This window comes from Lepidochelys kempii, chromosome 12, assembly GCF_965140265.1.
Source record: "Lepidochelys kempii isolate rLepKem1 chromosome 12, rLepKem1.hap2, whole genome shotgun sequence".
Classification (NCBI taxonomy): domain Eukaryota; kingdom Metazoa; phylum Chordata; order Testudines; family Cheloniidae; genus Lepidochelys; species Lepidochelys kempii.
In genome coordinates, this window is record NC_133267.1 from 3,575,878 (window position 1) to 3,591,367 (window position 15,490).

The following is a 15,490-nucleotide window of genomic DNA, read 5'->3' on the forward strand; positions in this document are numbered from 1 at the left end:
TTGTTAGTCTCTCAGGTGCCACAATCCTCCTGTTCTTTGTGTATTATATAAGGAGACCTCTGTGGGCTGGTTTCTGTGCTCTCTGCACACAGGAGCAGCTTTGTGTGAGGGGTGCAGGAATGTGTTGGGTCAGACTGGTGTGAGCAGGGCTGCTAACCAGGCTGTCTGGGGGGAGACCGAGCCCCAGGGAGCCGCACAGGCAGAGAATGGGTGGCGTGTGCACAGGAGGAGGGGGCTGCATGGGGTGGAGTGTCACAGTGATTTTGGATTCTCCCTCCCGCCCTCTGTCCTGAGCCCTTTCTCACCCCATCACCCTGGACCTGCCAGGAGCTCTACCCGCCCCAGAGTGTGAAGGGTGCCCCCCTTCCAGCCTGTGAGGTGGGGGAGGGGGGGCTGTCCCCTCCACAGCATTGTGGAATTTCCCCTAAGTCTGCACATCACTCCCAGCCTCCTGGCTGAGCCCGTTCTGAGCAGGGCTCTGTTGTGATTCCAGGGGCTGTCTGGGGTGCCCTGCGTCCTCCCCAAAGGCGAGTGATGCAAAGGGCAAGGTCAGTGTGGGAGCAGTGCGCCTGCCACACTGCTGGGAAATATACTTTGCAGGCAAGGCGGTCACTGGTTTCCATAGATCTCTGCAGCCAGGTGCCCTGATCTGCAGCTGGGCACTGGACGGCTCTGGGCCTGGCAGGCCTGAGAACAGAGCCTGGCTTTCCTGCTGACCTGTTCATAAAGGAGCAAAACAGGAGTGGCACACTCTGCAGGCAATGCTGGACTGCGGCCCCAGATACCACGCTCTCGGCTAGCATGACCAAGTAGTCAGTTCTTACCCTTCAGAGCCCCAGGCGTTTGCCAGCAGGGGGTGTCGGCCCTTGCTCCATGTTCAGTGTTGCCCCCCTGGCATGGGGCATTATTTGGGCAGAAGGGCAGTCCGCTGCCTCTAAGCATCAGCCCCAGGCAGAGGAAAGCTAGGGCACCTGGCTCTCGCCAGTGGTTATCATTGGGTAACGCTGCATCAGGGAACAGCGGGGGTTCCACTGTGCCCACCCCCAAACACCAGCTTGATCCACTCATTGGGTTTCACCCTCCCCCCAGCTCTGGGCTCCCCCTGGCGTCGGAGGCCCTGCAGCAGCCTCCTGCCTGTGTGCTTTCAAGACACGTGTGAAACCGCTGTGGGTGGTGCTTAGTAGCGCTGTGGCTTTAAGCGTTCAAGCACTTGGCTCCTGCCAGGGAGCTGGGCTCTTGCCGAGGGAGGCCTGGCTGAGCTGTACCAGAGCCCTGGGCACAGAGGGGTGTGTATGTGTTTGTTCCGGCCCAGCATGGGATTTGGCTTTCTCAGGCTAGGACCTCGGGCATGTGGCCTCCTGTATTAAGCATAGGGCTTAATAGGAGCCCACTAGTAGGGTGACCAGACAGCAAGTGTGAAAAATCAGGACAGGGCATGGGGGGTTATAGGCGCCTATATAAGACAAAGCCTCAAATATCGGGACTGTCCCTATAAAATAGGGACATTTGGTCATCCTAGCTGCTATCATCATCATCCTAGCATCATCACTGAGTCTTTGGGGAAGTCACTCCCCCCATGTGCCTGTGGCTCAGTTTCCCCGCCCTTCAGTCACTGTCCTGTCTTGGGTCCCAGTGGGATCTCTGTGGGCAGAAGCATGCTCTAACTCTGCCTCCTGTGGGGCTGCTGGCCCACTAAGCTGGAGACTCTGTCTTCCTGACACCCCCAAAAGAAATATTGCAGAGACAGGGATGTTGGGGTGGGGAGAAAACCTCTCTGGAAGGGAGTCATCTGAGGCAAATGCATTTGGCCATGGGGGCTGGCAGGGCCAGAGTGCCATGCTGCTCCTCTGCCTTGCCCAAGGCCCAGCTTCCCAGCAGGGTAACATCTCTGCTGCCCACCCTGACTGGGCAGGCCTCACCTGTGCCCAGCGGGCCCTGGCACAGTGCAGAGTTGGGCTGCCCACTCCTCTTCCACGGACAGTTACACACAACAGCAAGGGCCAAGCCAGGCGGGTTCCTCCTTTGGGCCCTTCCTGGTGCTGGTGCCTGGCTGGGGGACTGCCCTACATCCAGGGGGTTGTAGAGGGACTCCTGGGCAGTGTTTCAAGCACCTGAGTGCCTGCTGCCAGGAGCAGTGTTCCTGTTTGGAGGGGAATTGGCCATTTTCCAGTGGGACCTGGCCCCCTGCAGTCTCCAGCTCAATGGGGAGGCAGGCAGAGTGTGGGGACCCAGCCGCCCCTTGCTGCCCCTGGGATCCCAAAGGGGCTGTGCTGATAGACCCATTGCTGTGTTCCCAGCCCACCTGAGCTCACCCCGGGGTGCAGCCTCCCAGAGGCACCATTTAAAAAAAAGAAATGGGGAGGTGGGGTGCAACTTTAACCGTGATTCCAGGGGCTACTTAGACACTTGAAAACTCTGGTGTTTTGGCAGATAACTTAGCAATTAGCTGACAGGAGCCCTGGATCTAATTCCTATCAAAAAGAAAGAAAAGTAAATAACTATTAGCCCCACTCAGCTCTAATATTAACATATTCTGACATCTTGTGGCAAGTCACTTACGGGACGCTGGTTGGGTTTAAAATTGTAATGTATTTTCTTACTTTGTTACTAATTCTGCACAGAGAGAGAGAGAGAGAGAGAGAGAGCCCACATCAGGACTCCTGGGTTCTATCTCAGCTCTGGGAGGAGAGTGGGGGTCTAGTGGATTACAGCGGGGGGCAGATACATCTGGGTTCTATATAAGAACATAAGAACAGCCATACTGGGTCAGACCAAAGGTCCATCTAGCTCGGTTTCCTGTCTTTTGACCGTGGCCAATGCTGAGTGCTTCAGAGGGAATGAACAGAACAGGAATCATCAAGTGATCCATCCCCTGTCGCCCATTCCCAGCTTCTGGCAAACAGGACACCATTCCTGCCCATCCTGGCTAATAGCCATTGATGGACCTGTCCTCCATGAACTTATCTAGTTCTTTTTTGAACCCTGTTATAGTTTTAGCCTTTACAACATCCTCTGGCAAGGAGTTCCACAGGTTGACTGTGACGAAATATTTTGTTTGTTGTAAATCTGCTGCCTGTTAGTTTCATTGGGTGACCCCTAGTGCTTGTGTTACGGGAAGGAGTAAATAACACTTCCTTATTTACTTTCTCCACACCAGTCATGATTTTATAGACCTCTATCATATCCCCCCTTAGTCATCTCTTTTCCAAGCTGAACAGTCCCAGTCTTATTAATCTCTCCTCATATGGAAGCCATTCCATACCCCTAATCATTTTTGTTGCCCTTTTCTGAACCTTTTTCAATTCCAATATATCTTTTTAGAGGTGGGACGACCACATCTGCACGCAGTATTCAGGATGTGGGCGTGTATAGAGGCAATAGGATGTTTTCTGCCTTATTATCTCTCCCTTTCTTAATGATTCCCGACATTCTGTTCACTTTTTTGACTGCGCTGCACAGAACTAGCCACCATGACGCCAAGGTCTCTTTCTTGAGTGGGAACAGCTAATGCAGACCCCATCATTGTATACGTATAGTTGGGATGATGTTCTCCAATGTGTATCACTTTGCATTTATCAACATGGAATTTCATCTGCCATTTTGTTGCCCAGTCACCCAGTTTTGTGAGATCCTTTTGTAGCTCTTCACAGTCTGCCTGGGACTTGACTATCTTGAGTAGTTTTATATCTTCTGCAAACTTTGCCACCTCCCTGTCTACCTCTTTCTCCAGATCATTTATGAATATGTTGAACAGCACTGGTCCCAGAACAGACCCCCTAGGGGACCCCATTTACTTTTCTCCCTTCTCACCATTTATTCCTACCCTTTGTTTCCTGTCTTTTAACTGGAGTGCCTGGCAGTGCTTTCAGGATCATCTAATGAGCCTTAATTTAATATAATGACAAGCCTTTTGTTATCTTAATCACCCAGCCTCTGTGTATAAACAAACTCCCTGCCCCAAGGGGGAAGCCAGGGAGCAGCACAGAACTCATCACATATCACACTTGAGCTGTGTGGCAGTTTTGAGCTCTCTGGGGCTAGGGCGTGCGAGGTGAGCAGACCTCCAGTCGGAAATTCAGGTGTGGGGAGGGTTGCCAACTTTCTAATCACACAAAACAGAACCCAGGGGGGTGTCTCTGGAAGAGGCTCCTTGTCCATGGTCCCTGGGCTCTCTGGAGCTGTCAGGGTCCGGGTACCGGGGTGGAAGTGGGTTGAAAGAGGCTGTGTGGGGAGATGTGGAACTGGGGAGGGCTGACAGCAGCCTGCTCCCTCCTGCTCCTGAGCCAGGCTCGCAGCCCTACACCCTGCCCCACAAGGCTCCAGGCCAGCTCCGTGGGGTGAGTCTGGGAATGTAGCAGGACCCCCCAACCCTCTTTAGGTGCTTTCTGATCAGACAGTAACTACAAGGGGTCCCCCCAGGGCCTCCTGATGCGTTGGGGCAGTGGGTTAGGGTGTCTCAGGGAACACACACGCACACGCGCCCAGCCCCTCAGGGCAGGGCATGCGCCCACCCCCCTCGGCCACGGCTCACCCCCCAGCCCCTCCTGCCCTGGCTCTGCAGAGGCCATGGCCTGGGCAGTCAGCTAGCCCTGGCCCAACTGTTAGCGCAGGGCCTGCCAGGCAGTGTGGGTGCAGCCATGAAGGGCAGCATGGGCCCCTGGCACCTTGGGCTAGCGGCCCCTTTGCCAGGCCCTCACGTGGTAGCATCAGCCCCAGTTTGCAGGTGGGCAGTCAAGGCCCGGTCGGCCTGGCCTGGAAGCACACAGCCAGCTCACGCTGAGGGGCGGGGGGCGTGATCAGAGCAGGTGGGCGCCGAGGTGGGTCTTGGGCACTACCCTGTCGATGGGCAGCAGTGCGGGGGCCTTGGGGCTGGAGTCAGCCAGCCCACAGGGGAGGAGGGCAGAGCGTGCCACACCAATCTGCTGCTGGCTCACTAGGAGTTCTGGGTCCTGTGCCGGCGATGGGGAGCAATGAGCGGAGAGGGCTCCTGCTGGAGACGTTACCGGTTTATTTGCTGTTACTACGTATGAGAAGTCAAATCCCCAGTTGGCAGGTCCTGCTCTTCTGCCCTGGGTGGGCTCACTGTGCTGCTGCTGCCCTAGGCAGATGCAGCGTCTAAGCCTAGGGCGCATACGAGAGCAGGGGAATGCAAGCTGGAGGGGCAGCCGGGACGTGCAGCTGGCAGCTGACACGGGACACCCTGGGGGCTCGTGCCCATGCTGGCTGTGTCCATGTCAGCTGGCCAGTGCCACCGCAGGCTGGGGAGCAGCTAAGCTACTCAGGGAGCCACCCTTGACCCTGCAGTCCTAGGCACTGGCCATTGCGATTTCTCTGCCATCCACAGCCAGCCCCAGTGAGGCCGTGACATGCTATACAGGCAGGACACAAGGGGTGAGGTCTTTGCCAGGCGAAGAATGGGGGTCTCCAAAGAGGCAGCTCCCCCAGACGTTTGCTAGAAGCCAGCAGGGGTGCCCCAGACGGCTAGCTTGGCTGGATGCCCTGGAAGCCCCATCTCAGCTCTGAGGCGGGCATCTCTGCTCGAATGCGTGAGGCCAGCAGCTTGGGGGGGCTCAGAACTCGTACTGAGAGATGAAGGCCGTGACCCTGAAGATGTGCTTCCCAAGAAGAACCTTCCGGGCGAGTTTGCTCATTTCCAGCTCCACCTCCAAGGTGGCCGGCCCCACCACCGGGCTGGTGAGGATCAGCTCGCCACTGTGCCGGTCGGAGCGCTGCACGGCGAAGACGCCCTGGCCCCTGCCACCCACAATGGCGAAGCGCAGGCTGTCACCCACCAGGTGGGTGGTGGACATCTTGAAGAGCACCCTGGGCACGGTGCGGTTGGATTGGAGTGGCAGGTAGTGGAAGGAGATGGAGTTGGCGGCCAACCGGCAGGCTCTGCTGTTCATGGGGCATGGGTTGCGCTCACACTGACTGGGGGGAGACAGAATCATAGAAGTGTAGGACTGGAAGGGACCTCGAGAGGTCATCTAGTCCAGTCCCCTGCCCTCCTAGCAGGATTGAGTATTATCTAGACAATCTCTGACAGGTGTTTGTCTAACCTGGTCTTAAAAATCTCCGCAACCTCCCTAGGCAATTTATTCCAGGGCTTAACCACCCTGACAGTTTTTCCTAATGTCCAACCTAAACCTCCCTTGCTACAATTTAAGCCAATTGCTACTTGTCCTGTCCTCAGAGGTTAAGAACAATTTTTCTCCCTCCTTGTAACAACCTTTTATGTACTTGACAACTAAACAACCCCAGTTTTTTCAATCTTCCCTCGTAGTCATGTTTCCTAGACCTTTAATCATTTTTATTGCTCTTCTCTGGACTTTCTCCAATTTCTCCACATCTTTCCTGAAATGTGGCACCCAGAACCAGACACAATACTCCAGTTGAGGCCTAATCAGTGCATAGTAGAGCGGAAGAATTACTTCTTGTGTCTTGCTTACAACACTCCTGTAACACTTACAACAAACCCAGAATGATGTTTGCTTTTTTTGCAACAGAGTTGCACTGTTGATTCATATTTAGCTTATGGTCCACTATGACCCCCAGATTCCTTTCTGCAGTACTCCTTCCTAGGCAGTAATTTCCCACTTTGTATCTGTGCAACTGATTGTTCCTTCCTAAGTGAAGTACTTTGCATTTGTCCTTATTGAATTTCATCCTATTTACTTCAGACCATTTCTCCAGTTTGTCCAGATCATTTTGAATTTTAATCCTATCCTCCAAAGCACTTGCCACCCTTCCCAGCTTTGTATCGTCCACAAACTTCATAAGTGTGCTCTCTATGCCATTATCTAAATCATTGATGAAGATATTGAACAGAACCAGAACCAATCCTTGCGGGATCCCACCCGTTACGCCCTTCCAGCATGACTGAACTACTGATAACTACTCTCTGGGAACGATTTTCCAAGCAGTTTTGCACCCACCTTATAGTAGCTCCATCTAGGCTGCATTTCCCTAGTTTGTTTATGAGAAGATCATGCAAGACAGTATCAGAAGCCTTACTAAAGTCAAGATATACCACGTCTACCGCTTCCCCCCATCCACAAGGCTTGTTACCCTGTCACAGAAAGCTGCCCGGTTGGTTTGACAGGATTTGTTCTTGACAAATCCATGCTGACTGTTACTTATCACCTTATTATCTTCTAAATGTTTGCAAATCAATTGCTTAATTCTTTGCTCCACTATCTTTTCGGGTACAGAAGTTTAGCTGACTGGTCTGTAATTCCCCGGCTTGTCCTTATTTCCCTTTCTATAGCTGGGCACTAGATTTGCCCTTTTCCAGTCTTCTGGAATCTCTCCCGTCTTCCATGAATTTTCAAAGATAATCGCTAATGGCTCAGACATCTCCTCAGTCAGCCCCTTGAGTATTCTAGGATGTATTTCATCAGGCCCTGGTGACTTGAAGACATCTAACTTGTCTAAGTAATTTTTAACTTGTTCTTTCCCTATTTTAGCTTCTGATTCTACCTCATGTTCGCTGGCATTCACTGTGTTAGACATTCCATCACCACCAACCTTCTTGGTGAAAACCAAAACAAAGAAGTCATTAAGCACCTCTGCCATTGCCACCTTTTCTGTTATTGTCTCTCCCCCCCCCCATTGAGTAACGGGCCTACCCTGTCCTTGGTCTTCCTTTTGCTTCTAATGTTTTCTTGTTCCCTTTTATGTCCCTAAATAGTTTCATCTCGTTTTGTGCCTTCGCCTTTCTAATTTTGTCCCTACAGACTTGTGTTATTTGTTTATATTCATCCTTTGTCATTTGACCAAGTTTCCACTTTTTGTAGGACTCTTTTTTGAGTTTCAGACCGTTGACGGTCTCCTGGTTAGGCCAGCGTGGTCTCTGGCCAGACTTCCTGTGTTTCCTACGCAGGGGGATAGTTTGCTCTTGTGCTCTTAATCATGTCTCTGAAAAACTGCCAACTGTCAGCTTTTGTTGATAGCACCTATCCAAGGGGCTTGCAGGGACTCGGCACTCCTCCCAGCCTTGGTGCCGCAGGGGAGCCGTGGGCTGCCGGCCTGCACGCATGGAAACACTTACTAGACGGAGGTCTTGACGTAGCTGGTGTTGAGCCTGGGCTGGGGGCACTTGGGGCGCACACACCGGTAGCCCCCAAAGACATTGACGCAGAGCTCGCCGTGGCTGCAGTTGTGCTGATTGTCGGTGCATTCGTCCACATCTGGCAGAGCAAACAAAATCCCCCAGATCCTGGTGTGAATGCAACTGGTTCCCTTCCACGGTGGGGCCAGGGCCTCACCCTTCCCCGGCCTACCCAGCTGTGGTCACACACCCTGCCAGTGTCATTTAACCCCCGGGTGCTGAGCCGGTGTCTGCCACAGGGGCAAAGATGGGGGCCAGCGGACATTTGCCTCTTCAGGATTAGGTTGGTGCCAAGGCAAGGGGTGCCCAGATACCCATGGAGCCCTGGGTCCCAGGGGGCACAGGTAACACTAGGCCTGGGTATCCTAGGGGGCTTTGGCAGCAGCCTGGCACTCAGGCAGAGGGGCAGAGCTGATCCCGGGCCCATGGGTACTGAGGGGGCTTTAGAGTGGGATGATGCCACAGAAGGGTCCAGACCCATGCCCATGGGCACCCAAAGGGGCTTCAGCTCGCCACGTGGCTGAGCTGAGTGCACAGGCGGGCTCTGGGCAGGGGCAGGGCTGCACAGGAGCTCAGAGCTGGGTTCCATTTGCAAGCTGTGATGCGGTGACCCCGCAGGGCATGAGGCCTCTCTCCCCTCCCCTGATGCAGGTGCTGCTCACCGGTGCACGTGTTCTGGTCAGCATGGAGCAGATAGCCCTGGGGGCAGACACAGCGGTAGGAGCCGGGCACGTTGACACAATCGTGCACGCAGAGGCGGGTCTGCCAGCTGGCTTGGAAGAGCTGGCACTCGTCAACATCTGGCCATGGAATAGACAGTGGAGATTCTGGGGAGTGGGGGTTCAGGAAGAGTGTGACACCCAGACCACCCCCCAACCTTGGGCCTTCACAGCCTGGCCGGTGCTGGAAACCCCCCAGCCTCCACCCCACAATGGGTGGTCCAGGGTACCCCAGTGCCATGCAAGAGCCTCCCCTTGGGTTCCCTGGCTGGTGCTGGCCACTCCTTCATGGCTCACCCCCTGGGCCCCGGGGTGCTGACGCTGGGCGGGTCCCTTGTTGGGAGGGGCAGGGGCAAAGCCAGTGCAGGGCGCTGCTGGGGCGGCCTCGGTGGGGCTGGGCCTGCAGGGGGTTAGACGCCGCCCCAGCCCGGTTCGCAGAGAGTGGCGAGGGAGCCATGGTACCTTGGCACACGCCGCCGGCCCGCAGCTGGAAGCCAGGGTCACAGGTGCAGTGGTGCGAGCGCGGGCGGGCGTCTGTGCAGCGGGGCTGGCGACTGAAGGACGAGGTGCTCAGCGTCCCCCAGGCTGCAGCGGCAGGGGGAGGCAGCTGTTAGCTCCCCTGGTCGGCGGCAGGCGGAGCCCGGCCTGGGGCATGGCATGAGCTCGCTCATGTGCTCGGGGCGTCCCACAGCCCTGGGCACTGTGTGGGAGCTGCTCCCGAGGCAGGTGGCCTCCCACCTCCTGCACCACCCTGCCGTGGCTTGGGCAGGGAGCGGAGGGGTTGGCTGGGGGCATGGGAGTTTGGGGTGGTGGTCAGAGGGTGGGGGTGTAGATAGGGGTCGGGGTAGAAACAGGGGGTTGAATGGGGGCAGGGGTCCTGGGGGGGGCAGTCAGGAATGGAGGGGAGGGGGGTTGGTTGGGGCGGTGGGGGTGTGTGGATGGGGCGGGGTCCCGGGGGGGCCCATCAGGGAACAGGGCGGGTTGGATGGGGCAGGAGTCCGGGGGGGGGGGTGCGGATAGGAGGTGGGAGCTGGGCCATGACCCCCTCCCCCAACCAGCCCTCCATACAATTTCCGAAACCCAATGCAGCCCTCAGGCCAAAAAGTTTTCCCGCCCCTGGTCTCGGCGGTGGGAATAAGGGGGTGTGACTTTTGCAGGGGTTACTCCAGCTGCCTGCACGGATGCTATGGCCGCCCCTTCCTAACCTGAGACCCAGGAGGGGGATGCGACCAGGTGACTCTTGGCCCGGGAAGCGAGACACAGGCCGGAGGAGAAGCAATGGGCAGGGCAGGGACCAGGCTGCGGGCAGCGAGTCAGTCTCCGCTGGCTTGGGGCGCCGGGGGCGGGCCAGAGCCCTGGCTCAGGGCTCCCCTCCCCCCAAAATGGACTTGGCTGAAAGTCACTGATTTCAGTGCTAGCAAGTTCTGTCCTACGCTGTGGTCCTGTCGACTAATAAACCTTCTGTGTTACCGGCTGGCTGAGAGTCCTGTCTGACTGCGGAGCTGGGGGGCAGGGCCCTCTGGCTCCCCCACGAGCCCCACCCGGGCGGACTCGCTACGGGAAGCACATGGTGGGGCAGGGGATGCTGAAGGCTCCGAGGTCAGACCCAGGAAGGTGGAAGCTGTGGAAGCTTCTTGCCCTGGCGACAGCCTGCTCAGAGCGAGGAGGCTCCCCCAGAGTCCTGCCTGGCTTCGTAGGGAGCAGCTCCAGAGCATCGCCCCGGGGACCCGTGACACCTGCACGCACACGCAGCTCTGCCCTGCACCATGCACCCCCCTCCCCCCCACACCCCCACACCCCTTTTCCCTGCACCCCCACACCCCCACACACCCCTTCCCTGCACCCCCACGCCCACACACACACACACACCCCTTTTCCCTGCACCCCCCCACACACCCCTTTTCCCTGCACCCCCACGCCCACACACACACACACACACACCTTTTCCCTGCACCCCCCCCACACACCCCTTTTCCCTGCACCCCCACGCCCACACACACACACACACACCCCTTTTCCCTGCACCCCCCCACACACCCCTTTTCCCTGCACCCACACACACACCCCTTCCCTGCAGCGTTTGCACACACAGACACACCCCTTCCCTGCATCAAACACACACACACACACCCTTCCCTGCACCGTGCACACCCCCCTCCCTTCTCCGCATCGCAGACGTGCGCACACACGACTGATCCTCTCTGCAGATGCCCCTTCCGCAGTTGAGGGGTGCGAGGGGCCGGGGCCTGGTCTGTACCTACAGGAGGAGCTGGGGGTCTGGCAGTTACTGCCGGACCAGCTGCCGGGGCACAAGCAGGAGAACCGCCGCACGTCCTCCACACAGGTCCCGCCGTTGGCACAAGGGCTGCTGGCGCAGTTGCTGATAGCTGTGGGGAGAGGAGAGATGCGGGTTATCGATCACCTGGAACGTGAGGACAACGCTCAAAGAAATCAACTCAGGCACAAACACCGGGATCGCTCAGTGTCACCTTTCACTCCTACTCACCATGCTGCTCAGCTGTCCCACCGGCCGTCCTGCCTCCCCCTCCCCCACCTCCACCCGTCCCGCCTCCCCTCCCCCGCCTCCACCCCTCCTGCCTCCCCTCCCCCACCTCCACCCGTCCTGCCTCCCCCTCCCCCGCCTCCACCCGTCCTGCCTCACCCTCCCCCGCCTCCACCCCTCCTGCCTCCCCTCCCCCGCCTCCACCCGTCCTGCCTCCCCTCCCTCCACCCGTCCTGCCTCCCCTCCCTCCACCCATCCTGCCTCCCCCTCCCCCGCCTCCACCCGTCCCGCCTCCCCCTCCCCCGCCTCCACCCGTCCCGCCTCCCCCTCCCCCGCCTCCACCCGTCCTGCCTCCCCTCCCCCGCCTCCACCCGTCCTGCCTCCCCCTCCCCCGCCTCCACCCGTCCTGCCTCCCCCTCCCCCGCCTCCACCCGTCCTGCCTCCCCCTCCCCCGCCTCCACCCGTCCTGCCTCCCCTCCCCCGCCTCCACCCGTCCTGCCTCCCCCTCCCCCGCCTCCACCCGTCCTGCCTCACCCTCCCCCGCCTCCACCCCTCCTGCCTCCCCTCCCCCGCCTCCACCCGTCCTGCCTCCCCTCCCTCCACCCATCCTGCCTCCCCCTCCCCCGCCTCCACCCGTCCCGCCTCCCCTCCCCCGCCTCCACCCGTCCCGCCTCCCCTCCCCCGCCTCCACCCGTCCCGCCTCCCCCTCCCCCGCCTCCACCCATCCTGCCTCCCCTCCCCCGCCTCCACCCGTCCTGCCTCCCCCTCCCTCTACCCGTCCTGCCTCCCCATCCCCCACCTCCACCCGTCCTGCCTCCCCCTCCCTCCACCCGTCCTGCCTCCCCCTCCCCCGCCTCCACCCGTCCTGCCTCCCCATCCCCCGCCTCCACCCGTCCTGCCTCCCCCTCCCTCCACCCGTCCTGCCTCCCCCTCCCCCGCCTCCACCTGTCCTGCCTCCCCCTCCCCCACATCCACCCGTCCTGCCTCCCCCCCCTCCACCCGTCCTGCCTCCCCCGTCCCCCGCCTCCACCTGTCCTGCCTCCCCCATCCCCCGCCTCCACCCGTCCTGCCTCCCCATCCCCCGCCTCCACCCGTCCTGCCTCCCCTTCCCTCCACCCGTCCTGCCTCCCCCTCCCTCCACCCGTCCTGCCTCCCCCTCCCCCACCCGTCCCGCCTCCCCTCCCCCGCCTCCACCCGTCCTGCCTCCCCCTCCCCCGCCTCCACCCGTCCTGCCTCCCCCATCCCCCACCTCCACCCGTCCTGCCTCCCCCTCCCCCGCCTCTACCCGTCCTGCCTCCCCCCTCCCTCTACCCGTCCTGCCTCCCCCCCACCTGTCCTGCCTCCCCCATCCTCCGCCTCCACCGGTCCTGCCTCCCACCGGGGCAGGTGTGGGGCAGAGGCGGGGCAGAGATTGAAGTGGGTGTGTGGGTGGGGATTTGGGGCAGGCGTGGAATGGAGATTGGGGCAGGCAAGGGGGCAGGGATTGGGGCAGGCATGTGGGTGGGGACTCGGGGTGGATATGGGCATGGGGCGGTGATCAGGGCGCATAGGGGCATGGGGTGGTGATCAGGGCATGGAGCAGGGATCAGGACAGGCGTGGAGCGGAGATCGGGGCAAGAGTGTCTGTGAGGATCGGGGTGGATGGGGTGTGGGGCAGTGATCAGAGCGGGGGGGCAGAGGGAATGGGGCAGGCATGCGGGCGTGGACTTGGGGCGGGGCGGGCGTGTGGGTAGGGACTTGGGGTGGATGGGGCATGGGGCAGTGATCAGGGTGGGGATCGGGGCAGAGGTGGGACAGGGATCAGGGTGCGCGTGTGGGTGGGGACTCGGGGCGGGTGTGGAGCGGAAATCGGGGCGGAGGCGGAGCAGAGATTGGGGCGGGCAGACATCGGGGCGGGCGTGGGGTGGAGATCGGAGCAGGTGGGGATCGGGGCAGGCGAGGGGCAGGGATCGGGGCGGGGGTGGGGCAGGGATCGGGCCGGGCACGGGTTCTGGAACAAAAGGTGCTGGCAGGGGCAGCTCTGCCCAGGCTGGCTGCCGCAGTCCCTAGCCGTGGCTCCGTCCCTTTGCCAGTCCCTGGAGGCCCCGAGGCCCCTCTCCCAGCGTGGTGCTCTGCCCGCCCGTGGCGGCCCCGCAGCCGTACTCACTCTGGCAGAAGGGCTGCTGGCCGCTCCACGTCCGGTCCTGCAGGCAGGTGCGGGACTCGGAGCCCACCAGCCGGAAGCCGGCCTCACACAGGAAGTGCACCTCGTGCCCCGCCGTCGCCTTCTCGCCCAGCTTCCTGCCGTTGAGGGGTGCCGTCAGGTGGGGACAGCTGTCTGGGGAAGGGGAACGGGAACGGGGTTAGGGTTAATCCCCCGTCAGCGCCCTTCCGCATGCTGCAGCAGGGATCAGACACCGCAGGCCGACTCTTGCCCCTTTCCCAGTACATCCCACCCACCCTGGGTGAGCAGAGTCAGCAGAGCCCCATGGCACCAGCTCCACCCAGTTAGATCTGGGTGCTCAGCTAACCCCAGCTGGCCAGCCAGCCCACGGAGAGGTAGGCAGGATCCAACCCAATGATGGCTGCAGCTCACCACGGCCCCTTTGGCCTCAGCCGCCCCGGTCTGGAGAATTCTTTGCCGACCTACCTACATCCCACGGGGCACGACATGTTCACAGCCTCCAGCGATCTACCCATTCCAGGTTGGCCTAATTGTTAGGCGTGGCCCAGGCCTCAAAGCAGGAGGTAGGGATGGAGCTGGCAGCGCAGTAGAGATCCAGAGAGCGAGGGACACCCGTGCCCCAGGTGCAATGCAGGGGTGTGCTGGAGGCAACCTGCTCAGGGCAGCCCCACAAAGCCAATGTCTGCAGTACAGCACCAGGGCACCCAACAGGGTTGCCAACTTTCTAATTGCAGAAAACCGAACACCCTAGCCCCGCCCCTTCCCCAAGGCCCCACCCCACTCAATACATTCCCCCTCCCTTGGTGGCTCACTCTCCCCAACCCTCACTCACTTTCACTGGGCTGGGGCAGAGGATTGGGGTGTGGGAGGGGATAAAGGCTCCGGCTGGGGGTGCAGACTCTGGGGTGGGGCTTGGGATGAGGGGTTTGGAGTGCAGGAGGGGGCTCCAGGCTGGGGCTGAGGGATTCCGAATGCGGGAGGGGGCTGCGGGTTGAGGTAGGTTGGGGTTGGGGTGTGGGAGGGGGTGAAGGCTCTGCGCTGGGGATGAGGGGTTTGGGGTGCAGGAGGGGTCTCCAGGTTGTGGGGTGGGGCCAAGGGATTTGGAGTGCGGGAGGGGGCTGCGGGTTGAGGCAGGGCTTTGGGGTGCAGGAGGGGGTATGGGTTCTGGGCTGGGGGTGTGGGCTGTGGGGTGGGGCCGGGGATGAGGGGCTTGAGGAGGCTCAGGGCAGGGGCAGGGGGTTGGGGCTCAGGCTTACTGTGGGCGGCTCGCAGTCAGCGGTGCAGCGGGTCTAAGGCAGGCTTCCTGCCTGTACTGGCAGTGCGCTGCACCCCGGAAGCAGACAGCAGGTCCGGCTCCTAGGCGGGGTGAGGGGAGGACAGGAGGCTCTGCACGCTGCTCTCGCCCGCAGGCACCGCCCGCCCCAGCACCCACTGGCTGCCGTTCCTGGCCAGTGGGAGTGAGGAGTCTGTTTTTGGGGTGGGGACAGCGCACAGAGCCCCATGGCTCTTTCCCCGCCCCTCCGCCTAGGAGCTGGACCCGCTGGCTGCTTCCAGGGCACATGCGGTGTCAGGACAGGTGGGGACTAGCCTGCCTTAGTCCTGCAGCACCGCCGAGCAGACTCTTAACAGCAGTGCTGACCGGAGATGCCAGGGTCCCTTTTCGACTAGGCATTCCACTCGAAAACCGGCCACCTGGCAACCCTAGCACCCCGTGCCACCCACCAGAGGCGTTTGCACCAGCTCTGCCAGGGGAGATCGGTGCACCATAGCTTGCATTACCATTGCGCTTCGTGGCCTGCTTGTGGACGTTGCTTTGCAGGACCGTGAGCTGCTTCTTGAGGCTGCGCATCCCCTGCAGCTGGATGGCCTCCTGCGTGGACAGCAGCTTCTGCATCTGCTGAATGGTGCTCAGCACCTGGTGCTTGCTCAGGCAGTCCTGGGGGCAAACACACATGTCCCCCGGGGTCTGGCTGCGCTGCAGTGCAAGGCCAGAG

General features: G+C 60.2%; 1 protein-coding gene across 10 annotated transcripts in view; it reads right to left on the bottom strand.

Moving 5' to 3' along the window:
• Positions 1-4,991: 4,991 nt before the first annotated feature.
• LOC140896085 (fibulin-7-like) overlaps positions 4,992-15,490 on the bottom strand; it is a 35,615-nt gene continuing 25,116 nt past the window's right edge. For 8 of the 10 annotated variants that reach the window (XM_073307181.1, XM_073307185.1, XM_073307182.1 and 5 more), the window contains 7 exons: positions 15,276-15,471; positions 13,479-13,649; positions 11,091-11,216; positions 9,292-9,414; positions 8,773-8,937; positions 8,051-8,189; positions 4,992-5,931 (listed from right to left, as the gene is read on the bottom strand). In XM_073307181.1, the coding sequence (XP_073163282.1) occupies positions 5,571-5,931; positions 8,051-8,189; positions 8,773-8,937; positions 9,292-9,414; positions 11,091-11,216; positions 13,479-13,649; positions 15,276-15,471 (1,281 nt within the window). In that variant the 3' untranslated portion in view covers positions 4,992-5,570. The remainder of the gene's footprint in view (positions 5,932-8,050; positions 8,190-8,772; positions 8,938-9,291; positions 9,415-11,090; positions 11,217-13,478; positions 13,650-15,275; positions 15,472-15,490) is intronic. The other 2 variants (XM_073307188.1, XM_073307187.1) reach the window with 2 other exon arrangements.